Source organism: Nomascus leucogenys, chromosome 21 (assembly GCF_006542625.1).
Source record: "Nomascus leucogenys isolate Asia chromosome 21, Asia_NLE_v1, whole genome shotgun sequence".
Taxonomy (NCBI): Eukaryota; Metazoa; Chordata; class Mammalia; order Primates; family Hylobatidae; genus Nomascus; species Nomascus leucogenys.
The window spans coordinates 82,181,531-82,205,407 of NC_044401.1; the positions used below are offsets into that span (position 1 = coordinate 82,181,531).

The 23,877-nt window shown below is 64.4% G+C and overlaps 1 protein-coding gene and 1 long non-coding RNA gene across 10 annotated transcripts; one reads left to right on the plus strand and one right to left on the minus strand.

Moving 5' to 3' along the window:
- Positions 1-127: 127 nt before the first annotated feature.
- On the minus strand, positions 128-23,805 carry TSPAN4 (tetraspanin 4). 9 transcript variants are annotated; one of them, XM_030801963.1, is made up of 9 exons: positions 23,568-23,695; positions 19,327-19,426; positions 16,289-16,368; positions 4,484-4,675; positions 2,726-2,800; positions 1,615-1,716; positions 1,404-1,535; positions 1,228-1,311; positions 128-673 (listed from the first exon to the last, which is right to left on the minus strand). In XM_030801963.1, exons 3-9 carry the CDS (start codon positions 16,349-16,351, stop codon positions 605-607), a joined length of 717 nt encoding a protein of 238 aa, XP_030657823.1. In that variant the 5' UTR covers positions 16,352-16,368; positions 19,327-19,426; positions 23,568-23,695; the 3' UTR covers positions 128-604. The 9 variants fall into 9 exon arrangements, 8 of the variants coding, with proteins under 8 accessions (XP_030657823.1, XP_030657821.1, XP_030657824.1 ...); XM_030801961.1 differs by lacking the exon at positions 23,568-23,695 and adding an exon at positions 23,698-23,805 and having other exon boundaries at positions 134-673; XM_030801964.1 differs by lacking the exon at positions 23,568-23,695 and adding an exon at positions 22,024-22,040 and having other exon boundaries at positions 134-673.
- LOC115832148 lies at positions 4,587-9,838 on the plus strand. Its single transcript, XR_004027586.1, has 2 exons — positions 4,587-4,708; positions 9,383-9,838. It is a non-coding gene; the product is annotated as an uncharacterized LOC115832148 (long non-coding RNA).
- Positions 23,806-23,877: the final 72 nt, after the last annotated feature.

Genomic DNA, 23,877 nt, shown 5'->3' on the forward strand with positions numbered 1-23,877 from the left:
CTGTGTACCAGGTGACCCCACAGCCACAGGGCTCTGCCTAAGCACTGTTCATGCCAGAGGCTGCCCTGCCCCAGGCCTGGGTGCCAGAAGGGAAGATAGGGTAGGGAAAACAGACTAGCAATAGATGCAAGGCTGCTGCTCACACTTTATTAAGATGCACCAGGAGCCCCATAGGCCCACTATGGAATGTAGGTGAGGGGTCCATGGCCCCGCCTGGAGCACCAGGACCAGCGGGGCCACCTCCAAGATGCGGAGACCCGGCTCCTCCAGCCCCAACCCGTTTCCCAGGAGGCTGGGGGCCACAGGCTGGCTCCCGTGTGAACACTGCTCCGGAGAATACGTAAACATAAAAAGTGCTGGGGGCCCCTCCCACCCCTGCCCCGGGTTCTGCAGCCAGCTCATAGCCACCCCTCCCAGGGGGGGTCCGGGGGCCCTGAAGCCACCTTAGCCAGGGCCTTCCAGAAACGGGGCTCCGGGCACCTGTCCCTCCCTCCCTCCTCCCAGCATGGGGCAGAGCACCGAGGCTGGTGGTGGGAAAGGCAGCTGTGGGCGCGGCCGTCTCCCCGTGGGCGTCCTTTTGGCAGAGAAGCGGGCGGCGGGCGGCCTACGCGCAGTACGTGTCTGCCTTGACCACCTGGCAGTACATGGTCATGGCGAAGGTCAGGCCCAGGATCTGTGGGGAGGGGAGGAGGGCTGGGCGCGGCAGCTCCACAGGCTCAGGCCTCAAGCCCAGAGCAGTCCCTGTCCTCAGCAGGTGCCCTGGCCCTGACCCCAGGGCAGGCGACACAGTGGCAGAGCCCTTCAGCTTCCCAGTGGCTCGCACGCCCCACCCAACCCCTGTGGCTTGAGCCACAGCACCCTCCCCTGAGCCTTGCAGGCATGAGGACACCCAGGACTTCCTGAGGGCTATGGAGTTTGGAGACCAGGGGCGACTGGCACCAGGGCCCCGGCTGCCACCCTCTGTGCACTGGCCAGTCCTGGGCCACCAACCAACACTGACGGCCACCGGCCTCCACCCCACACCAGCCTCTGCCTCTGTCCACTAGGAGGGAGCCCACTGTCCCCACAGGCCATCCCTGCCCATCCCCCTGAACTCGCCCTCCTGCCTTTGCCCCAGCCTCCCCCGATCATGGGTTCCTGGGGGTAAGGTCTTTGCTACTTTGTTCCCTGGGCTCAGAAGGCCCCAACAAAGTGGGGGCAGGGAGCCCGCAGGCCCCCAGGCCATACCTGCACCAGCGCCGTGCACAGCCCAAAGATGCCCACAGCCAGCAGGTTCTCCTGAAGCCACACCTTCACCGTCTCGTAGCATGGCTGCAGGGAGGCATGTCATGCGTGTCACGGCAGGGCCTGCTGGCCCCACCCTCTAGGCACCCGCCAGCCCCCAGGGTGGGGGTCTCACTCACCGCCTTCCACCAGGTGCCGGGGGCGTGCAGCCCACAGCTCTCACTGAACTCCAGGCAGCAGGAGTCAGGCACCCGTGTGGCATTGTACACCTCGAACCAGTCAGTGTAGTTGGAGACACCACAGCAGCGGAACTGGGGGGCAAGCTCAGGTCGGGCTGAGGCGGGAGGGGAGGGGGCACCCGCTGACCCCACCCACCTACCCACACCTCACGTCGGTCTGGATGATGCTCCAGGCGTTGGTGAGGCCCACGTTGCCCTGTGTGCCGTACAGGTGCAAGCCTTTCTTCAGGTCTCGCTGGGCATACCTGTCAATCTGGGGGTGTGGGGAGGGGGTCAGCAGGGCCCCTCCTACTGTACCCCACCTCCCTCATCCAGACCCCCTTGCTGACCTCTAAGCTGGGCCCCTCCTGCGCCTGGTCCTGAAGTGTCTCCCACCCTTCCTAGCCCACCAAGCTGCAGACACACCGGCCCCATGTCCTCCCAGCAGCCCTGAGGCCCAGGGCCCCCACCTCTGGGCTTCCTCCCCAGGCTGGGGGAGGACCACAGGTCCTGGGGGGACAGAGGACAGGGACACAGGTGTCTCCATGCATCGGGACACATGCAGCCATACTCTGTGAGCTGAAAGTCAGGGGCTATGAGTGCTGAGCCCACCCAGCACCCTGGCCTCAGTCCCCAATATTCAATGAGGACCTGGGGCACCCTGGAGCAGGGGCTGATTCCCGGGCTGGGGCAGGGAATGCAGGAGGAGGCTGGAGCACCCTGCAGTGCCAGGAAGTCAGGACATGCCCCAAAATGAAAAGTCTATTGATGGGGGCGTGTCAGGGGACCCAGTAGCTGACGGCAGGAACTCCCCAGGGCCAAGGACGGGCAGTGTGATTCACAAAACAAAGTAGTGTTGTGTTCTAGTTCGGAGTGCAGCCTCAATAGCCAGGACTTCATCCCAAGATAAACAAATGGCTGAATATATAAATGAGTGGCCAAGAGGCTGCTCTACAGAGCAGAACCCCACGGTGCACAGCCAGGACGGGGTGCTGGGAGCAGATGGCTCAGGATGCTGTGTCAAAGGGCGGGGGACAACCTGGGGCACACCCTCCAGGTGGGGTGGCAGTGCCCTCATGCCCCAGTCGCCGCAGAGCCACAGCACAGCCTCCCAGGGTTGCCAGTGCTGCCCCTCCAGGCCTGGTAAATCCACACCTGCTGTCCTGGCCGCCAGTGAGGGCAGATGCAGGGCCACTCTGTCCACACCGGGCCCACGATGCTCCCTGGGAGTAAGGATGGAGCCCCCAGCCCTGCAGTTGGGCCTTCAGCCAAGGTGGCCGTACCTTGTCCGTGTAGGCGAAGAAGAGGATGGCGATGGTGGCCTCCAGCAGGAACACCAGCAGCAGCAGCAGGAAGAACTGTGGAGGGGCAGGCTCAGATGGGGACCCGACAGGCCCCACGGCCTCTGCCCCATAGCATGCCAGGGGTCAGGGCCACGCACCTCATGGATACCTGGTGCTGCCGGGAAACCTCTGCCAGGCCCCCACTCCCAGAGACCCCAGAACGCCGCCCCCACCTCAGAACCCTTGGCCCCAGGTCCAGGGACTGTGGCTGTTGTGTCCTGCTCAGCCCCTGAGTGTGGGGCCCTGGGCTGGCCTGGGCTCCCCTCCCCTGCCCCCATCCCTGGGGCAACCCAGACACCCCCAAGTGGGCACAAGTCCCTGTTCCTGAGGCCCCAGCCCCTGTCAGCTGCCTTCAGGACATCTCCATCCAGGGGCCTGTGAGTGTCTGGCAGGTGCCTCGCTGGGTGCCTGTATCTTCATGGTGGGAAGATGCCCCAGCAGGAGCCACAGCTGGGCTGCAGAGGTCCCCTCTGCCCCCACATCACAGCCCTCAGGGCAGCCAGGGTGGCTGATGCCCCCTCCAGCAAGACCACAGGCTGCAAGCTCCACCGCTGACCACGCAAGCTTCCCCCTCCTGGCGGCAGCCCCAAAGCTCCACCGGACCCCAGCCCTGCTGCTCCTCCATGTCAGTGACACCCACAAAAGAGGAGGGCAGGCATAGACAGTGTGTGTCCAGGAGCTGGGGGGCCCAGGCAGAGTGGGCATGAGCGGGGCAGAGAGGGTGCTGGGCTAAGGACACAGGAGTCCCTCACCCCCAGTAGGTACCCAGAGTTCTGGTCCCAAGTCACCCATGGGAAAGGGGGTTGGGCTTTGGTCCCTGGAGGCCTGGCGGGGCCCACACACAGCAGCTTCCTCAACTGTTTGAGGAGCTCCAAGCCCCAGCAGGGCTGCCACAGACCTCCACTCACTGCCTCCAGGGGTCTCTGGGCCCCAACCTGATGCCGGGGAGGCTGACAGATGTGGGGCTTGCCCCCAGGAAGGGGTATGGAGGGGAGTGGGCTGGCCGAGGCGACCTAAGGGAGGCCCCACCCCATCCAGGGCTTCTCAGACAAAGGAGTGATCGGAAGCCTCGTGATTTAGGACCTCAGCAGGCTGCACACCCCCCGTGGGGCCCATGGCCTCGGCCAGGCATATTAATCGGTAGCAAGCCTGTGTTTCCATCTAGGAGCCCTTTTCCTTTTTAATTATCTGTAATTAACATTTCCAAGGAGGATAAACATATCCCTGCCTGTAAGTCCATCCCCGAGGTGAGGTGGGGGCTGGGAGGGTCCCAGCAGATGGTCCCAGGGAGTTGAGAAATCAGACCCCCAACAAGAAGCTGGGAAAGGGGCCACAGTGGGGGTGGGGTGGTCAGGAATGAATCATGGAGACCGCAAGCCCGTGAAAGTCTGCGCATGCATGTGTACATGTGTATGGGGCTGTACCTGCGCTCACCAGGGCCAGTGTCCCATCAGGGGAGGCCTCTGACAAGGTACAGCATGTTCTCTTGAGAGAGTGACCCCCACATCACTCTGCAAATTACCCCCCCCCCAGCCCCAGTGTAGCCTGGAAGACCCAACGGTGGCCAGGGCCCCGGGCCACACTCCAGGCTTGGAGGTCACATCTGGGGGGTCACTGCAGCAGCCAAGGCCTGGGGGACCACTGGAGCCCCACCCTGCGTGGTCCCACCTGGAGCATTGCTTGGGCCCCAGAACTCACAGTGAGCAGGAGGCACTTGTTCTCCTTGATGGCGCCCAGGCAGCCCACGAAGCCGATGGCCATGACAAAGGCGCCGGTGATGATGAGCAGGTTGGCAGCCGACAGGGACGGGAAGGAGGAGGACAGCGTGGCAAAGCTCCCCTGTGTGGCAGCCAGCCAGATGCCGACGCCCAGCACGCCACAGCCTCCCAGCTGGGGCATGGCAACATGAGAGAGACAGACAGGGTGAGGCCCCAGGGCAGAGCACAGCCCACAAGCCCAAAGCCACGCTGCCTTCCAGCCTGAGCCAGAACCACCTAGAGTCCTGCTAAATCCCATGGCAGCCCTGGGGGGTGTCCAGGGCAGATCAGTCTTTCCCGACACCCTGGGCTGGCACCCCATCCCCAAACCCACAGTCCATGGCCACAGTGGGGGAGGCGCCCTTGTACCTGTGAACCACTCCCTCTAGGAGGGATCCGCCCACCCCCTGTCCTGGAGCCAAAAGGACGGGATCTTAGGCCCCAGGACGCAGTCTGCACACCCCCAACCCCACTTCACCCTCCGGTTTGGGCAGTGCAGAAGGCCCACTCCCCACCTGACAGGCCACTCCAGCCTTTCCAGACTGTGCTGTCAGGGAGACCCAGCCCTGCCCTCACTCCAGGATGGGGCTTCCTGGCAGGTGGTCCCAGGATTCCGATGCCCAGCTCCGGACAAGGTCTCTGTGATGTCCCCGGCTGTCCCCTGTCACTTGTGGCAGGAGAAACGCTGATTCCCTCATGCTTTGCTCCTAGTTATGAGTTTTTTTTTTTTTTTGGAGATGGAGTCTCACCCTGTTGCTCAGGCTGGAGTGCAGTGGCACCATCTCGTCTCACTGCAACCTCCTCCGCCTCCCAGGTTCAAGCGATTCTCCTGCCTCAGCCTCCCAAGTAGCTGGGACTACAGGCATGCACTACCACACTCGGCTAATTTTTTGTATTTTTAGTAGAGACGGTTTAGCCACAATGGTCTTTTTTTTTTTTTTTGAGACTGAGTCTCGCACTGTCACCCAGGCTGGAGTGCAGTGGCGCGATCTCGGCTCACTGCAAGCTCCACCTCCTGGGTTCACGCTATTCTCCTGCCTCAGCCTCCCGAGTAGCTGGGACTACAGGTGCCCGCCACCATGCCTGGCTAATTTTTTGTATTTTTAGTAGAGACGGGGTTTCACCATGTTAGCCAGGATGGTCTTGATCTCCTGACCTGGTGATCCGCCCACCTTGGCCTCCCAAAGTGCTGGGATTACCGGTGTGGTCCACCACGTCCAGCCACCAGGATGGTCTTGATCTCAATCTCCTGACCTCATGATCAGCCCACCTCGGCCTCCCAAAGTGCTGAGATTACAGGTGTGAGCCACCGCGCCCAGCCAAGTTATGATTTCTTACAGCCACATGGGCACTGGCGGCAACAGAGCAGGTGGGTCCCACAGGAGCACCTGCCGCCTGGAGGGCCACCTCCCACAGCCTCTGTAACCGCCGGAGCTCTTACTGTGTTTTCTAAGTGCTTGTTCTTATAAAAATCAATTAAAACAGGAAGAGGCAGGGGGAGACGAGGGGATGCTGTGCCTGGAGAGGGTGCTAGGCTGCTGGCCCAGCAAGGCCTCAAGGGAAGCAGGGGTCTGCCAGGACCCCCACCTTTAGACACTGAGGCCTCAGGGTTGGGCCGTTTCAGGATGAGACGGGAGATATGCTCCAGGCCTGGGCATGGGGCAAGCAGTCCCCCGAAAATGCTGACCAGCTCCCAGTCTGCAGCGTGGGCGCCCAGGTGGGTGGTGGGTAGACGTCCTGGGGTGCCGATGGTTGACGTTCTGGGGAAGGGCCGCACAGCCCTGGGGGATGCCTGCCCCACCCTGGACTGGACGGGACTTGGGAGAGGGCTGGCAAAGCCACCCCTCAACCCGATGGAACCCCTCGGAGCACCCAGACCACATGCCTGAGGACAGGCTCAGACCTCAGGCTCTGGGGGTTCCCTGGGGACTACCAGAAGCCTCAAGTCACCCCATAAAAGCCTCCCAAGCCCCAGTGGCCAGACTCACACCCCACTTTCCAGACAGAAACCAAGGCTGGGAGATGAGCTGCTGGCCACCAGCAGCCACCCCACCCCCACCTGCCACACCAGCCCAGCTCAAGACAGGCCTGGGGCCTCCACCCTGGCAGGGCTCACGCAGGCCCCATGGGCCCCAAGACTCTTGCCTCAGGGGGCTTGGGGGTGGGAGATGCCCCCTCCTCGTGTGCACGCTCCCTTGCCCCTCCCTGAGCAGTGCATCAGCCAGGGTCAGGCTGGAGGTTAGAGACCACCACCCTTTTACTGGCTGGCTGGCAGGCAGGAGCCTGTGCTGGGGAGATGGGACACAGCTCCCTGCCTGAGGGCCGGCGTGGCCGCTGGTGCCTCGAGGTTCAGGCCAGGCCTGTCACTGGTGTCTTGGGTCCCTCTGGGCTCCACAGGGTGAAATCCCCTCAGAGCAGAATCCCCCCACTGCTGGGGCCCACAAGTCCCACAAACGCTCAGGCCGTCCTGGGGAGAATGCAGGCTCTGTCCTTCCCCGGCCTCCCAGAGGTAGCATCTCTGCTTAACGTTCAAAACAGAACGCCGTCCGGAGGCTGCCAGCACAGGGCCTGTCCTGGGAAGCTCTGCGGAGCCATTGGCTTCTGTTGCTTGCTGAGCTCTGACACCCACGCCCAGAGCCCCTCCCCAGCAGGCCAGGCACAGCGCACAGGGGCACAGGGGAGCTGGACAGACTGGGTGCAGGAAGAGGGGTCACCCCTGTGCTCTGGGCCCCAGGATTGGGAGTACCGAGGCAGGAGCTGACTTGCTGGCTTTGACCACACAGCCCCCCGTGGCTCCAGGGGTGCTGCTAAGGAGCCAATAGGAGACCTGGGCACAGCGCCCAGCCCGGGTATGGCTTCTGAGCAAACCCAGCCCCAGAAGCAGCTCAGGGGGATAGGGGAGGCTTCCCAGGAGACCAGGAAAAGGCTTGGGGGTGGGAGCCAGCAAACCCCAGTGGAGGGCGGCCCAGAGACGTACCAGGGGAGGGATGCATGAGCCTGAGACGTGTGAGCCAAGGTGCATGTGAGCCGGGGTGCGTGTGAGCCGGGATGCGTGGGAGCAGGGGTGCGTGTGAGCCCACGGTGCATGGGATCGGGGGTGCATGTGAGCCGGGGTGGGTGGTATCGGGGGTACGTGTGAGCCCGGGGTGCATGTAAGGGGGGGGTGCGTGTGAGCCAGGGTACGTGTGAGCCTGGGGTGTGTGTGAGCCGGGGGTGCGTGTGAGCAGGGGTGGGAGGCGAGGTGCATGCAAGCAGGGGTGCATGTGAGCCGGGGTACGTGTGAGCCCAGGGTGTGTGTGAGCAGAGTTGCGTGGGAGCTGGGGTGCGTGTGAGCCCAGGGTGTGTGTGAGCAGGGGTGCGTGTAAGCCAAGATGTGAGCCCAGGGTGCATGTGAGTGGGCGTGAATGTGAGCCGGGGCGCGTGGGAGCCGGGGTGCGTGTGGGCCGGGGTGCGTGTGAGCCTGGGGTGCATGGGAACTGGGGTGCATGTGAGCCAGGGTGTGTGAGCCAGGGTGGATGTGTCTGGAGTGTGCAGGACCAGAGGCCAGCTCCGTGCCACAAGTGCCAGGGGACATCCCTAATTAAGAGAATCTGTCCTCACTGGGAGCACTGGGCTTGGAGCACAGCCCCAGGGTGGGCAGGGGTCTGCCAGCTCTACAGAGATGCCCCCACTTCCCCGGGGACCTGGCCCTGCTATGGGACGCACCAGCAGCTGGGGGATGGGCTGTCTAGGGTGCTGACTGTGAACGCAGCGCCCCCACCCACCCATCTTCGGAGAGGTGTCCCTCATAACATCCTGGAGCACAGGAGAGGCCTGGACAGGCAATGGCCCACTCAATGCTCCCTCCAGACCGTCAGGCACAAAGTCACACACGCCATGTACAGACCGGTACAGACAAGGCCATGCGGAACTGAGGGGCGTTCCCGAGCACACAGGAACCCCAGCCTGCCGCTGGGCTGTCCCCATGTCCTCCCGCAGTTCCCAGGTCTTGTGGAGGGGCAGACAGGGCACCAGGGGGACCCACACACGGCCTGACACCATCACTGCCCCAAGAACTGGGCAGAGAAGGGATATGGCCCTGGGTCCAGATCACCAGGTGATGAAGGCAGGAGGTCAGAGGGAAACACGAGGCCCCAGGAGAGGAGATGGCCATCGCCAGCTCAGAGCACATCCTGGCCTCAAGCGCCAAGCAACCCCACAAGTCTCATTCCAGACGAAATGCCCAGGCTGGGGGTGAAGATCCCTGAACTGAGGGGAGGTGCTGGCACAACAGTGAAAACTGTCATTTAAAACCCAATGGGGCCGGGCGCGGTGGCTCATGCCTGTAATCTCAGCACTTTGGAGGGCTGAGGCGGGTGGATCACAAGGTCAGGAGATCAAGACCATCCTGGCTAACACAGTGAAACCCCGTCTCTACTGAAAATACAAAAAAAATTAGCCGGGCATGGTGGCAGGCACCTGTAGTCCCAGCTATTCGGGAGGCTGAGGCAGGAGAATGGCGTGAAACCTGAAGGCAGAGGTTGCAGTGAGCTGAGATTGCACCACTGTACTCCAGCCTGGGTGACAGAGCCAGACTCCGTCTCAAAAAACAAACAAACAAAAAAATTAGCCAGGCGTGGTGGCATGCGCCTGTAATCCCAGCTACTTCGGAGGCCGAGGCAGGAGAATCGCTTGAACCCAGGAGGTGGAGGTTGCAGTGAGCCAAGATCGCGCCACTGCACTCCAGCCTGGGCGACAGAGCGAGACTCCGTCTCAAAAAAAAACAAAAAAAAAAAAACCCCCAAACTGCCTGCTCCATCTGCCTCTGCCTTCCAAGGACACAGACCTCTCCTGTCAGCAGGAAAATGAGCTGTTCGAGCTCCCCTCGCCCCATGGGGATGTGTCTAAGGGCACAGGGAGGACGTGTGCAGAGTAACTGGTGCCATGCCAGGTGTGGGACACCCTGTTCCATGGGGGCTGGGCAGGAAGGGGCCCTACACCTCCAGCCCTGGGCCCCTCCCACAACTGTCCCAGCCCTGCTGGGAACTGATTTCCCTAATTAACACTCCATGAAACATCCTCACCTCCACCCAAGACGGCAGGAAAGAGACATCCACTGTCAGCAGACGGGCTCGGTCACACACACTGACAGACAACAGCCCACGTTGCCACAGACGCCTCACACCGTCACACGTGGCCACAGACACGTGCAGTCTTGCCCTGCGACCTGGCGTCCCCCAGGCCCCGAGGCCCCAGCGTGCTGGCAGACCCACAGATAAAATGCATGCACGTGGTTAATAAAATTACCTGCAATTTCGAAAGTGTTTCTGTGTATGCAGCTTTTAAAACATTTTGGCAGGAAAATTATAGCCTCAAAGTGCAAGAGAAAATGGGCCCCATTTGCTTGGAGACAGGACATCAAAGGCAGGCTGAGCAGGGCTGAGGCCAGGACCAGGTCCCTCTGGTCAAATGCGGCCAGAGGGGGAGCAGCTAGGGGTGTGGCTGGCAGCCTTCGCACCCTACCAGGGTCCCACCCAGCATCTGGCCCTGGCCCTGGAAATCAGAAGGGCTCCCTCCCCACGCGCTCAATACAAATAGGAATAGGCTGAAAGCCTCCCTCCCTCACTGCTGCCCCCACCAGGCCAGACACAAGCTCAGTGGGAGGCTGACCCTGCCCCATGACAGCTGGGGAGAGGAACCCTAGGGATGATGGTAGCTGGGGGAACAGCCCAGGAGAGGGGCTCCATCCCAGACCTCTTCACCTCCAGTCAGCGGTGCCTGGGGCCCATCCTTCTCCCAGACATCAGCTCATACTGTCCACTTCCCAGAACCTGTCCCCAGGACCTCCTTGAGACCATCTCTGGCCAATGTCTGTTCAGCACACCTGGCCCCAGGCTCAGTCCATCAGACACTTGCTCACCCTGATCTTCAGCAGCAACTGATGGCTCTGCCCAAGACTAGGAGCCCAAGAGGCTCGGAGTCGGGGGCCGTCCCCCAGCGCCGGGCGTGTGCAGGTGCTGCTGAGGCCCATGCATTCTCTGCTCTGCCCTTCTTTTCTGGTCTGGACAGCCCACCTGAGCCTCTTGGGCAGGTGCTGGGGGACGGCCCCCTTGAGCCTCCTGTAGGCCTTGGGCAGGGGTGCCGTCACTGGAGTCCATGAAGTGTGCTCCCTCCAGGCCCACAGGGGCCACGCTGGCCAGCTCTCAGCCCTCAGCCCACTGCCCCTCTGGCCACGCGGCTTTGTGTGGCAGATGGCTGGGCTGCCAGCCACGTCCTTGGAATAGGATGGGGGGCTGGGTCCCTGCAGGGGCCAGGGCTCTGTCCAGAGACAGGGATGTCTGTCCAGAGACAGACCCTCTGGGCTGGCGGGAACGTCCCCATCGTGGCTGGGATGCTGGTTTCCAGGGATGACAAGTCTGTCCACTTACAATCTGTGTGATTCGCTGTGATTTGTTTCCTTAAAGCTGTGGGCCCAGAGCGACGTCCTGTTTCCACATCCCCATCTGTCCTCCGTTCCCTCACCCCTGACCCTAGGAGTTCTCCGAGGGCCCCCAGGGCCCAGAGATGAGGCGACCAGCCCCACCCAGTGACCAAGGCCCACCCTGAGGCCAGTGTCCAAGGCAGGGAGAGCAGAACAGCCCTCGTCAGGGGGCACCTGCCCAGGGTGCCAATGCTGGGTGCTACAGAGTAAATAGGAGTTTGCTGGAGGGCAGGGAGGAATCCAGGAGGAGACTGTGACCCAGCGGGGCTGTGGGTGTAGCAGGGCTGCGTGGGAACAGCAAGGAGGCGGCCTGCCATCATCAGGCCAGGGCCGTGGCTCACATCGTGCAGGTGTGGCTGGGAGCCCAGGTCCCCCACGCTCACTCCCGTCCCCCTGCATGGGCCTCCTGACTTCTCTGCCTACCCCCTGCAGCCCTGAACTGCCAATGCCACATCTCTGCCCCCAGAGAGAGCCCTCTCCACACAGAGGCCCGGCCTGCCTGCCCTGCCGCCAGCTGGGACCTGGAACCTGCAGAGGCCCCGTGGAGCCAGGCCTGTGTCACCAGGTGGACAAGTCTGAAGTACCCCCAACAGCACCAGAGCTGCCTGGAGCCCACGGCTGGGCAGGCAGGGTCCCCCGACCGACCGCTGCTGCTCCCCACCCACAGGGAGCCACACACTCCCCAGGGCTCAGACACACTGGTTGCCGGCGTCAGGGTCTTCGCTCAGAAACGGATTGTTTCCGAACAACTGATCCAAAGGCTGGCCCGGGAGCTGGAGGCAGAGACCTCTGTCACCCTTGGGGACGCTGTGCTGCCCAGAGGCCAGCGCCAGGTGGGCCGGCCATGCCATCTGCCAGACATCGTCTCAGCTCATCCCAGGGGAGGGGAAGCCAAGGCTGGCCCCCACCGCACCCCTCCACCAGGCTCACCGCTGATCTTAGAGCAGAGGCCTCAAGCGCAGCCAGGACTTTCCTTTGGGACAACAGAGAGTGGGCAGTGAGGCTGAGGGGCCCCCACACCTCCAGGGTTGACAGCCCAGGCAGGGCAGAGCCAGGACAGCCCCCGTGCCCCTCCAGGCCGGGGCCCTGGACCACCTGACTCTGAGACTCATGCTGCCCACCTGGGGGGTCTCCCCAGGGATCAGTGCAGGTGGTGGGGGACTGAGAGGCCTCCCACATTTCCATTCAACCCCCAGGCCAGGCCAGTATATGGGGACCTCACCCTGTACCACCCCACGTGGTGCAGATGGGAAAATGAGGCCCCAAGGAGGGCAGGACCTGCCCGGCGTCCCACACTGGCAGGCGGACTCTAACCCCCACCCCGGCCCCCTAGACAGGCCCTAACCACACAGTGCGGAGAGGGCCTGAGCTTCCGCCAAGCTCCTGGTGCTGGGGGGGAGGGGAAGGGGAGCAGCACCCACCCTGGGGAGCAGCATCTGGAAGGAGCTGAGACCAGGAGGGCGGGACGACAGCCCTTCGTGGTGGCACCTTGCTAAATAGCTCGGCTGCCTCCATCCCTGACAGGCAGGAAGAGCAGGCCCCGTCCTCTCCCCTCCGCCCCGGGACCTCCACTTCCATTAGGGGAAGAGCATTGCTGGCAGCAGCTGAGCTGACAAGGCAGCACAGAGGCCTGAAGGTGGGGGTTCCGGGGCAGCAGAGCCCCCACGCCCTCGCCACTGCTGACCTGTGTCTGTGTCGGCACCTGCCTGGGCCCAGGACACCTCGCTCAGGCTCACGGGCCCTGCACCCAGCCTCCCCCAGAATGAGGCTCCCAGGAGACACCCTGGCCCCACCGCAGGCAGCCTGTTTCCCACTCCCCAACCTGTGTAGGGACGGCTCAAAGGAAGGCTCAGTGGCTGTGCCCCAGCGGAGCTGCCATCACCGGGTGGGGGCCTCTATTTGCTGAAGGCAGGCAGCATGTCCCCAGATGACCGTGGGGCTAGGAGTTGGCACCACTGCTCTGAACTCTGAAGGCCCCACCGGGTCCCCCACCACCAGGCCAGGACACATCCTACCTCCCCACCCTGGCTGCCCCAGGAACCCTCCCCACTCCACCTAAAGCTGGAGGCTCTGAGCACAGACCCTTGCCAGCAGCCCCACCCTCCTAGACCCCAGCAAAGATGCCTGCCCGGGAAATCCGAACCAACGCTGTAAAGAAATACGTCAATCAGCCTTCTGGAGCGAGCCCCTCCCTTCCCCTCCCAGGTAGGCCCCAAGGCTGCCCCAGGCCCAGTCAGTGACCAAGGGCCCAGCCTGACCATGGGTGTGGAGGGGGGCTCAGGCCTGGACCCAAAGAGACCTTGGAAGCCAGGAGTACTGTGAGGGCCTTGGAGGGTCTGCATTTGGAAGAAGGGGGGCTTTGAGGAGAACACGGTGGCAAAGGTGCCAGGCTGGGGTTGAGGGCACAGGAGAGCAAAGCTAAGGGGCAGCCAGGCAAGGTGGGGGCAGAGGGAAGCTGCACCCTCACCGCTGCACAGGAGCCAGGCACGGGACCCCACTCCCAGCCCCCCAACCCCTCCCAGTGCCACAGGACCCCTCACCCTGGCCGCACCTGTACCACTCACAGGGCTCAGCCCCTGCCCCCACACCCACAGCCACACCCAGGATGGGCACAGCCCCCCAGCCACACACAACTTTCCTCACCCCACTCCGGCTCCCACCACTGCTCATGGCTCTGGTCACCAGCTGCCCACTGGGGCTCCCCCATGCCCTCCCCACAGGCCCAGCAGGACTCTGGCCGCGGGGGGTCAGGACAGACACACGTGGGGATCTTGAGGTCCCACCGGGGTGACGCCCCTCCCACCACCTTAACCCCTGAATTTGCTCCTGAGGAGACGGAGATGGAGGAAATGATTCTGAGGAGAGGACCAGGTCGTATCCCCTCGTCTCCCAATGAGTAGGAAAGGGAGTGGGCGGCAAAAGCCCCTACAACAGGGGGCTGGCACCCCCAAAAGGAAAGGAGCCCTGGGGAAGGGGCGCGCTAGGCCTGACTCCCGAAATAGCCTCACGCCAGGAGGAGAGGGCTTAGCTCACAGTGACTCAGGGCACAGCAGGGGTGGACATCAGCCCAGGACAGACTCTCCTGTCAAAACCCCCACCCATTCTTATTTCCCCTGCCCTGCCCCCACCCTCAGACCCCCACTGGGCACCAGCCCACGGTTTGGGGGCGGGGGCCAAGGCTGGTGCATGAAGCCAGCCGGGCTCCAGTTTGCTGGACTCGGGGGAAGGTGGTGATTAATAAAAAATAATTGGGGAAGCCTGTAATCCCGGCACTTTGGGAGGCAGAGGCGGGCGGATCACGAGGTCAGGAGTTCGAGACCAGCCTGACCAACATGGTGAAACCCTGTCTCTACTAAAAATACAAGAATTAGCCGGGCGTGGTGATGCGCACCTGTAATCCCAGCTACTCGGGAGGCTGAGGCATGAGAATCGCTTGAACCCCAGAGGCGGAAGGTTGCAGTGAGCCGAGATCACGCCACTGCACTCTAGGCGACAGAGCAAGACTCTATCTCAAAAAATAAAGATAAAAAAGAGAGAATTGGATTTTCCAGCCCAGAATAAGGTCCCAAGGGGGTTCCTTGTGTGTTCTTTCCCAGGTTGACGATGGGGGAGTGTGTCTGCCATGCGGTAGGAATGGAGGCTTCTCTGGGGTTCACAGAGCAAAGAGAGGTCCACCTGGGGGTCCTCCATGAGGGTGGGCTGCTCTCAGAGCAGAGAGACCCCCCCGGGAAAGGACCCTCTTCTTTCTCCCTGAAGGCAGGTGTCCAGGCCGTGGAGGACGGGAGGAGGGTGGAGAGGAGAGAGGGCTTCCCCTCCCAGGACCTGCCTGCCTGCCAGGCCCCTACACCCATTGCCCTTCAGTCATTCTGCCCCGTCCCCCCATCACAGAAACACTCTGGTCACTCAGCCACCTGCAGCCCACCCCCCACACCCACCAGCTCCAGCCCACACCCACACCTCCCACCACCCCTACCTCCAAGGTGCCCCTCAGGCCTGGGCTTCACCCCTCCAGAGCCTCTTGCAGAAAACAAACCCTTGGGTGACCCCTTCTGGAGGTGATGTCTGGGCCAAGAGCTTCCTTGGGTCACACCCGGCAGGCAACCCAGGCTGGCTGTCCCTCCCAGGGACCCCCCTGCCCTCACCCCAAGCTGGCTAGAGAAGGAGCCCGGGCTCAGGAGGGGAGAGGTGGGAAGGCAGACCCAGGCTTCTGGGCACTTGGCCCCAGCGGGACCTCATGCAGATGGACAGCCTCCTTCTGAAGCCCAGAGCCTAGGCAGGAGCTGAGGCCACGCCCCCGACTCCCAGCTGCAAGAGCTGGTTCAGGAATTAAGAATAGGGCACAGAATGATCTTGGTATCACTTCACCTCCCCCAGCCCAGCCAGCAAAGCCCCAGGCCCGGCCCAGGTCATCCTCGGCCACCCCCAACTGCAGCTGCCCTCCACAGGAGCCAGGGACAGGACAGGGTCGCGGCTCCATGAGGCTTGCTCCAACCTGGCCAGGTGGGAATCCTGCCCCACCTCTTGCTGACGTGGGGCTGGGATGGGTTGGAACCCTGTCCTCCCTCTATCTCAGCTCTGCTCCGCCCAGCACACCGGGCCCCCCCTGGACACCACTGCAGGTCTGAGCACACCTGACCCCACCTCGGCAAAAGTTAGGGAAGCCTCTGCTGCCGGAGGCGCGGGAAAGCCACTGTCTCCCGCGAGCACTCATGGCCCACGGCCCTGCTCAGTGTCCAGAATTCCCTTCCGCAGCGTCTCCCGGCGACTGGGCGACCGTGGCGGCAGCCGGCTCAACCCCTCGGAAGTGAGTCCCTGGGACCCACAGGTCGCCTGCCTGGAGGAGCGGGGCCGAGGCAAGGATGCTGGCTGCACCAAGGAGGGGGCGGCCGCAGGGGAGGCACCGGGGCCCGGCGCAAAACTCGCCACGATCCGGACTCGAACCCCGACCCTAGGAGAGGCGCAGTGCCCGGGTGGCCCTGTCCAGCGCGCACGTGTGCAACGTGTCCCATCTCATCAAGTGAGGAGAGGAGAGGAGAGGAGAGGGGGCCGGGGCGTGGGGCAGCTGCTCTGAGTGCAGGGGGCGGACCCCGCGATGGTGCAAACCTTCCCCACCTGCCCATTCCAGGCTCCCAGCCGGAGCAGCGGTCTTGGGTCCTCCCGGGACCACCCTCCCAACCGCACCCAACGCCTGGCCGGGGCAGCAACTCCGACTCCCCAGACCCCGCGCCCCGCCGCGGCAGGGACCCCGGGTCTTTCCCGGGCCCCATCCCCGGCCCCCGGACTCACCCAGAAGAGCAGGTTGAAGGCGAACATGAGGTACTTGACGGCCTGGAGGCAGGCGCGCGCCATGCCGCAGCGCTTCAGCTCTAGGAGGAAGATGAAGGAGAGGTCCAGGTAGAAGACCACGTACTTGCTGCCCTTGGGCGACGTGTAGCGCGCCTGGGCCGCCTTGGGGCTGGGGTTCGCGTGCAGGCCGAAGAACGCGCCCCCGGCGTCCCCGCCGCCCGCGCGCCCGTACAGGCTGCTGTAGCGCCGGAAGGGGTCGCCACGCGCGAAGTCCGGCTCCTTGCCCTCCGGAGAGGGGCTGCGCCGGTACGTGGACTCGTCCGTGCTGGAGCGGCGCATCGCGCCCGGGTGTGCCGGGGCCGCCGCTCAGCGCCCCGCGCCCGCCGCCCCGGAACGCCCCATCCCGCCGGCCGGCGCCCGCTGCGGCCCCGCTCCTGCTCCCGCTCTGGTCCCCGCGGTGGCAGCGGGGCGCGCGGATCCTCTCGGACCCCGGCGGCGGAACCCCGACACCTGCCCGGCCCGCGCGCTGCAGCCCCCGCGCCCCCGACCCCGCGCGCCCCGCCCCGCGCCCTCCCGGCCAATCCCCGGCGGCTCCGCCCCCGCGCGGACCCCTCCCCTCCTCGCCGCACCGCCCGGCAAACCCCAGCGCTCCGCCCGGGCGGACCAATCGCAGCCCCTGGCAACGCACCAGCCGCGACCCCGGCCCCTCCGCCCGCGACGGCGCCCCAGCCCTCCCCACCTTGCGCGTGCGGCAGGAAGATGCTCGCGAAGGGCGCCTGAGGGGACTGGGGGCCCGGGCCGGGGCCTGGGGATGAGACCGGGGCAGCTCTTAGCCCGCGACCGACGCCCCCAGCCCTTCCCCTCCACAGTACCTCGCCCGGACCCCGGCCCCGGGCCGGGCTTGGAGACCTCCGACCACGAGAACGAAACGCAAATGGAGGGTGACCCCGTTGCTGTCTGGTGGCAATTTGGAGCGGCTCCGCCCTGGGCGCCTTGGGAAGCCCTGGGTGCCGGGGTCGGGGGGAGCCTGGGTCAGCCTGCACTGCATGGAGCAGGTGTCGTTGAGTCTTTTGATTATACGGGAGGTTCCAGAACACAGAAAAGCGCAGGTGTGATTCCTGAGACACCCACCCGCCGCCACCAGGCAGCCCCGCAGGAGGCTGGCAACCCCAGGATAGACCCAGAGCGCTCCAGGTGGGCCCGGCTCGGCCTCCGCCCCGTGCTGTCCCCAAGGCGGGAGCGGGGCCGGCTTCAAGGGCAGTCGCGCCCACCCACCCCAGCTGGCTTGATGCTCTGTTGTTCCCGTCTTGAAATTCTTGGTAATTTTTAAACAAGGGACCCAGAATTTCATTTTGCTCCAGCCCAGGCTGGAAGTCAGCCTGTAAGAGACCCCACCCTGCCCCTTGACAGGTACAGATATACCGGCCCCATGCGCAGATGTGCCTGCACTCCTGGGTGTCATCACGCCAGATGCGCACACACCTCCCACAGCCGGAGATGGGGACGGAGGCCCCCAGCTGTGCCCCGCAGCCTACCCCACGCTCTGAAGCCCCAGCCCCACCACAGGGCACAAGAGCACAAGGGCCCTGCGGTGTCGGGAAGACATCAGCACGTAGCCCAGATTCCTGGCAGATGACCTGAAGCCCAGAGGTCGGGAATGAGGAAGGGCAGGAGGAAGAGGAGGGAGAGGAAGCTAAAGGAGGGGAAGGGGGTGCTCCATGGCAGGGCTGACCAGCTCTGGAGCCTGGGTCCTCCTGGAGTGATTGATGTGGGAGGTGGCAGGTCTGGGGAGGGCTGTCGTGGGAGCCCTGGGTGCCCAGGGAGGTCCCGCACCTCTGCCCACCCCTGACTACCTGGGCTGGGTGCCCCAAGCCTCTGCTGCCCCCCAAGGGCTCTGTAGAGAACTGCAACCCAAGCCCCAGGGCAGCACCCTATGCCCAGGTCCTCGCTGGGGGAAGGGGACAGGGGGCCCCCAGAGAACAGGAGGCTGGCCTGGAGGTCCCCTGAAGGCCCACACAGCCATGCTGGGGCTTCCCATGGCCCCTACCCTGTCCTTCCCCTGAGGGTTCTTTGGTGGGTCTGGGCCCCAGGAATGGGTCAGAACGGCGGCCACGCGTCGGGGCCCAGCAGAGACCCCAGGAGTCCTGGGGCCCCAACCCTGACGGAAACCCTCACCCGCAGCTCTGCCCAGAGAGCAGATGGCGCCCGGCCCCCTTCCCCCGGCCACACAGGTGCAACCTGAGGGCACTCAGCCGTGGGCAGCGCCTCCAGGGAGCTCGCATGTGACCTGGGCAGCGCTCAGAGCACCTACTCGTGGGCCAGGCAAAGGGAGGTGCCACGGGGACCCGGGAGGACCCCACGCTGACTGGGAGAAGCCAGACCCCACCTGCAGTCAAAAACACCACCCAAGCCACCCCGAGGAGAGCATCCACCACCAGGCTAGCCAGTGGCACCCCTGCCCCATCTCCCCTGCGTCCCTCTGTGGCTGGGGCTGGAAGGGGAAGTGGCAGGCAAGGCTCGAGGGTCCCAGGCGGGTGGGAGGGCGAAGGGAGAGCTGGTCTGGGTGCCTGCACTGAGCCCAGAGCCCAGGATGCAGTCCCAGTGTCCCCCAAGACCCCTGCCGCCCCCTTTCCCATCTACAAAGCGCTGCACGCATCGCCCAGGTGAGCAGATGAAGCCTATTCAAGAAGAAATCAAAAACCTCACAAGGCCACTGAGGGCCAGGAGGAGCGGGGGCTGGGCTTGTTTCTGTTGCCAAGTTCAGGACTCACACTGGGTTGCCCAGACGCAGGCAGGGGCCCGGGCAAGGCCACAGTGTCAGAGCTCAGTCGGGGAGGGTCGTTCCTCAACACCTCCGTCGGGGAGTTCTGGGACCCTATCTCCAAAGTCCAGCCCCTCCCCACAGGAGCTCCGATTAGACGCTCAGGTGTGGTGTCAAAGTGTCCGGCTGGCAAGGCCCCGGGCTGGCAAAGTGAGACCCAGAGGCAAGCCCACTGCTGCCCACCACAACCATCCAGCCCAGCCGGGCCGTGACATACCTGGGCTGGCCACAGGAAAGAGGCCAGGCGGTGCTCAGGGTCCCTGAAGGCTGACCAGTGGGCAGGCAGGTGGTGGGTGCGACCAAGGCAGCTCCAAGCTCTGCGGAAGGAAAGATGGGCAGAGTGGAACCCTGGCTTCCACCCTCAGCTGTACAGCCAGAGATGCTCCCAGAGAAGGGCAGGGAACCCCCACCTGGGGCCAGGTCCCTACAGGGCAGAGGGGCAGTCGGGGCGGGCAGGGGATACACCACCAGACTCGGAGGAGAAGCCCACTGAGGAGTGGCCCCAACCAGGAGAGCTTTGAATCAACGACTGAGTCACCAAATTCTGCTCGCTCAGGCCTGAGACAGCCAGGCAGGGACACAGACTCACAGAGACACGGTGTGCAGAGAACACATGTTCAAAGACGTACCCACGGCAAGGACATGCAGAGACACAGGCCAAGACACACGCTTGCACTCACACAGACACGCAGCAGTACCTCCTCCCTTGGGTCCTGGACCCCTGGACTAGCCTGCTGCTTCCTACCAGGCACAAGCACCCCTACCCCACCCTGCCTTGGGCTCTGAGCAGACACCCAAGCTCAGGAAGGGGCCTCACGCCCTCCCCATGGAGCTGCCAGCAATGACCCTCAAGGCCCTCGTCCACCATGGGTGCCAGGTTGGGGAGTCTGTCCTCCTCCTGGCACTCAGGGATTTCTGGCCAGGGAGAGGCCCCAAACTCACCTGGGCAGCCAAACGCAGTGCCCACTACTCCCTGCCCTGCTGGCTCAACCCCGCAACACCTCGCCCCTCAGAACTAGCTCTCTGGAGTGAGGTAACTGTCCTTCCAGTAGCCCAAGGGCAGGAGGGAACCACAGAGGCTCCACCCCAACCCTGGCTGAGCGGGAGCCCCAAGAGAGACACCCAGAGCTCTGCAGGTTGGAAAAGCCCCGGGGACTGAGCTGCAAGGAGATCTCAGACACCCACGAGGCCAGACGGAGGTCCCCCCCAGAGAGGGGCCTGCCCACATGATAAAGCAGCCTGTCTGCAGCAGCCTGGGTGCCACGCCAGTGGAGCAGCCTCTCTGAGCCCCAGCAGCAGGGCAGCAGCTCAGTCCTGGCCCAGCCCAGACCTCGGGGTCTCCACACAGCCCAGCAGGGGCAGCTCAGGAGACAGCAGAGCCAAACCCACACACCCTGGCCCCCCCGGGCCCACGGGCTCTGAGGCAGCTTTGAGGAGGCAGGGAGGCCCGCCAATACAAACAGCCTATGCTGTGGGCTTCCTGGCTGCCTCAGCCCCTGCGGGGCCCCAGTGCCTGTCCCAGGCCCTCACCCTGGGGGGTCCCAAGCAAGCTGGCACCCCCTCATGCACACAGAGGAGCAGGGACTAGGGGCTGCATACAGAGTCTGGGTGGGACCAGGCCCCTCCCACCCAAACCTGAGCCCTGGAGGCTGGAGACACCACTCTGATACCCCCAGCAGCCCCAGGGGAGGGACAGACAGTCCAGAGGTCCCCCAATCTTTCCTCCTGGGACCACCGAGGCTCACCCCACACTCCAGGCCTTCCCCGTAATCCTCCCCTGCGCTATTGGGTATTTATCTGCTGGGAGTTGGGGGTGAAGGCAACAGACTTAGGACCCTGGGTGGGGGGCACCTTCCCACACTCCCCAGGCTCCAGGAGCAGCCGCACCTCAGGTGCCATCCCACCACAGCCCTGGCCCTGGCCCCTGCAACCTAGACCCCTACAGAACAGTCTGGGGGGCACATCAGGCCTGGGCAGCTGCATGGCAGGCAGTGACATTCCCAAATATCACCAGGCCAGGCATGTGAGTGGTGAGGCTGAAGCCAGTTCAGCCTCGGCCCCATCTACAGACCCCACTGCTCACAATGCCGGTCTCCCAGGACTGTAGGGAGGACAGACGGCGTGGGTACGGCGGGCAGCGGCCTTGGCTGTGTGCACCACTGAGGTGTCGGGCACGTGTGCTCATGGCGCCATGTGCACCCACCCCACCCCACAGCACCCTGGGGGTGAGCACACATCTGTCCCAGGCATGGACAGGGCCAGAGGGCACAGGTGTGGGGGCGAGGCTGGGGACAGACACCTTCATCACCCTCTCCCAGCCAAAGGTCCTGCCCGGCCTCAGCGGCAGGAGGGATGCAGCCCTCCTGGCGTGCAGTTTCTGGCCCCACCTGAGCTTTACAGATAGGGAAATGCGGGCTGTGATCCCAGACCAGAGTGCAAGTTCAGCTGAATCCCAGCCAGGGCTCAGCCCGTGCTCCCCCTCCCAGCCCTCCCGGTCCCGTGGCTGGCCTGTTTCCAGGGCAACACCCAGGATGGGAGGGGTCAGCAGCTAAAATTTCAGTCATGGGTTTCCCCTGGTCCTTTGCCCTGAAGTGACCCCTCCTCTAGCAGGAAGCGCCCGAGGGAGCCCACCCTCTGCTCCCTGTGCCCTGCCCTGACCACAGGAGGCTCCACAACGCCCCCTTCTACAAAACTAGCGCCTCACTCTCCTGGCCCCATCCCAGACCCTCCCCAGAAGCCGAGCCGAGTCTGAGCCAACACTCCACACCCAGGAGAGAGGGGCCCCCACCGGCCCCTGCTGGCCGGCACATTGCCCTGCCCCCCCCACCAGGCTCCCTCCCACCCGCGCTTGCCTGAGGAAGGCCAGGCCCAGGCCCCAGGCTGTTCCGCCCCACACATTCTCAGGGGGACGCACCAGCCAGAGCCGAGGCAGGCGCAGGCTCCCCAGGGTCCTGAGGTAGAGCCCAGTCGGGACTGAGGACAGGCCTGGGCCCCCAGGGGTCTCTGCACACATGTGGTGGGGGCTCGGGGGAGATGCACAGAGCCTGAGGCTGAGGCAGTCTCCAGATCTCAGGGGCTCTGCTGGGAAATGCAGGGATAGGAAGCGCACACACTCGGAATTCCAAGAATGTCAGCTTGGCCCAAGCCAGGATTTGGAGGGCAGCTCACTCCCCCCACCCCGTGCTCTGAGTAAACAACTCCTGCAGGCAGGAACAGGGGCGGGACAGGCCCTGGACCCTCCTCCAGGAAGCCTCCAGGCCCCCACCCACTCCCCAGGGCCCACCCTGCTAACATCCGGGACCCCCCTGCCTCCCTCATCTCCACAGCCACCAGCAGCCTCTGCAGCTGAGCCTGGCTCTGACCCCAGGCTACCGTTACTCACGGCCCCTGTCCTGCCCTTCTGCCCAGAGCAGGATGTGCGTCCACTCATCCTGGGGGGAAGGGGTCAGGGAAGGGAAGTGGCCTCGGCTCGTGGCTCCGCACGTGGCTGGGTGGGGTATGGCAAATGCCACTGGGGAAGCTGCCCAGAGCCCTGGCCAGGGTGGGAGCAGAAACCCCAAGTGTGCAGTGGATTTGGCCAGCACCACTATGGACCCAGAAAACCCTTCATCCTCCTCCCCTGCAACTAAGGCAGACCCAGCATTGCCCTGAGAAAGCGGCAGCTGATGCCTGGAACCCAACACAGGTCCCACCCCAGCCAGAAGCCCCAGGCCGGCAAACCAGCCCAGAGACCCCATGGGTGCCGCTTTGCAGCCCACCCACACCCCACAGCCCACCTCGCACCTCCAAGGAGCCTTCTTTGCCTCTCACTGCACACCGACCCCCCATTTCCTCACCCCTACCCCAGGGGCACAGCAAGAAGGGTGCTGGTGCCAGCCCCCACGCACTCCATCCCAGACACGGGCTCCTCGTCCCTCGTCCTCCCTAGGCCTTGAGCTCCAGGGCAAGGCTGAGCTGAGGCCTTCAGCGGGTCCTGCCAGTGCAGCCTCCGGGAGCCTGCCCAGAAGTCCCCTATGTCGGGGTCTTCCAGGTTGAGCTCAAAGAGCACCTACTCCACGACGCCCTCCCCGACCTCCCTCCCAGGCCCCTTCTCCCCCTGCTCAGAGGCGCGTCTAAGCGTCCGGAGCTCGGGACGCCGAGCAGCCAGCAGAGCCGGGACCCGGGAGGGCGCACCCCGACCCCATTCCCGGGAAAGAGCGGAAAGAACGCGGATAGGGGCCCGGGGCGGGGAGCTGCCGGCGGGGGCCGTAATTGCGCGGCTGAGCCCAGGGCGGCGCCCCTAGGGGCTGGGCTGCCTCCAGAATGGGACCCTCGAACTCGGTGCCGAGAGCCCCGGACACCCCGCGGGCAGAAGCCGAGGCGGAAGGACCCACTACTCGGCGAGGCCAGGAGGGGCGACAGGAAGACCCGCCCCGGCCCCCGCCCGCCCTCTCACCGAGAACCCGCGCCGGACCCCACTTGTTGCTGCGTGTCGGCTCCGGGCTCGAACTCGCGCGCCCCGCTCGCGTCCGGCTCCAGCCGCTCCCGGTCGGACACCTCAGGCCGCGGGACCCTGGCCGCACGCCCCCACAACCCCCGGGCGCAGTACCTGCGACGCCGCCTCCCGCTCGCGCCGTCCGCTCCCGCCGCGCAGCTGTCAGTCAAGTGGACACGAGAAACGCGAACCGCCGCCGCAGCTTTACGGCCCTGCTCAGACGCCGTAGCGCCGGGATGCACCAAGACTGTGGGCGGGGGTGTGCGTTCTGCTGCTGCCGAGGCCGCGCAGGCC

Bases quoted from the DNA above. Each gene is read 5' to 3' on its own strand.
- TSPAN4 (XM_030801960.1), bottom strand. From the start codon at position 16,627: ATGCGCCGCTCCAGCACGGACGAGTCCACGTACCGGCGCAGCCCCTCT. The intron at 4,676-16,288 runs GTGAGTCCGGGG...GCCATGCCCCAG, and splicing joins CCTTCAACCTGCTCTTCTGG to CTGGGAGGCTGTGGCGTGCT. The intron at 1,717-2,725 runs GTACGGCCACCT...CCACACCCCCAG, and splicing joins TCTTCGCCTACACGGACAAG to ATTGACAGGTATGCCCAGCG.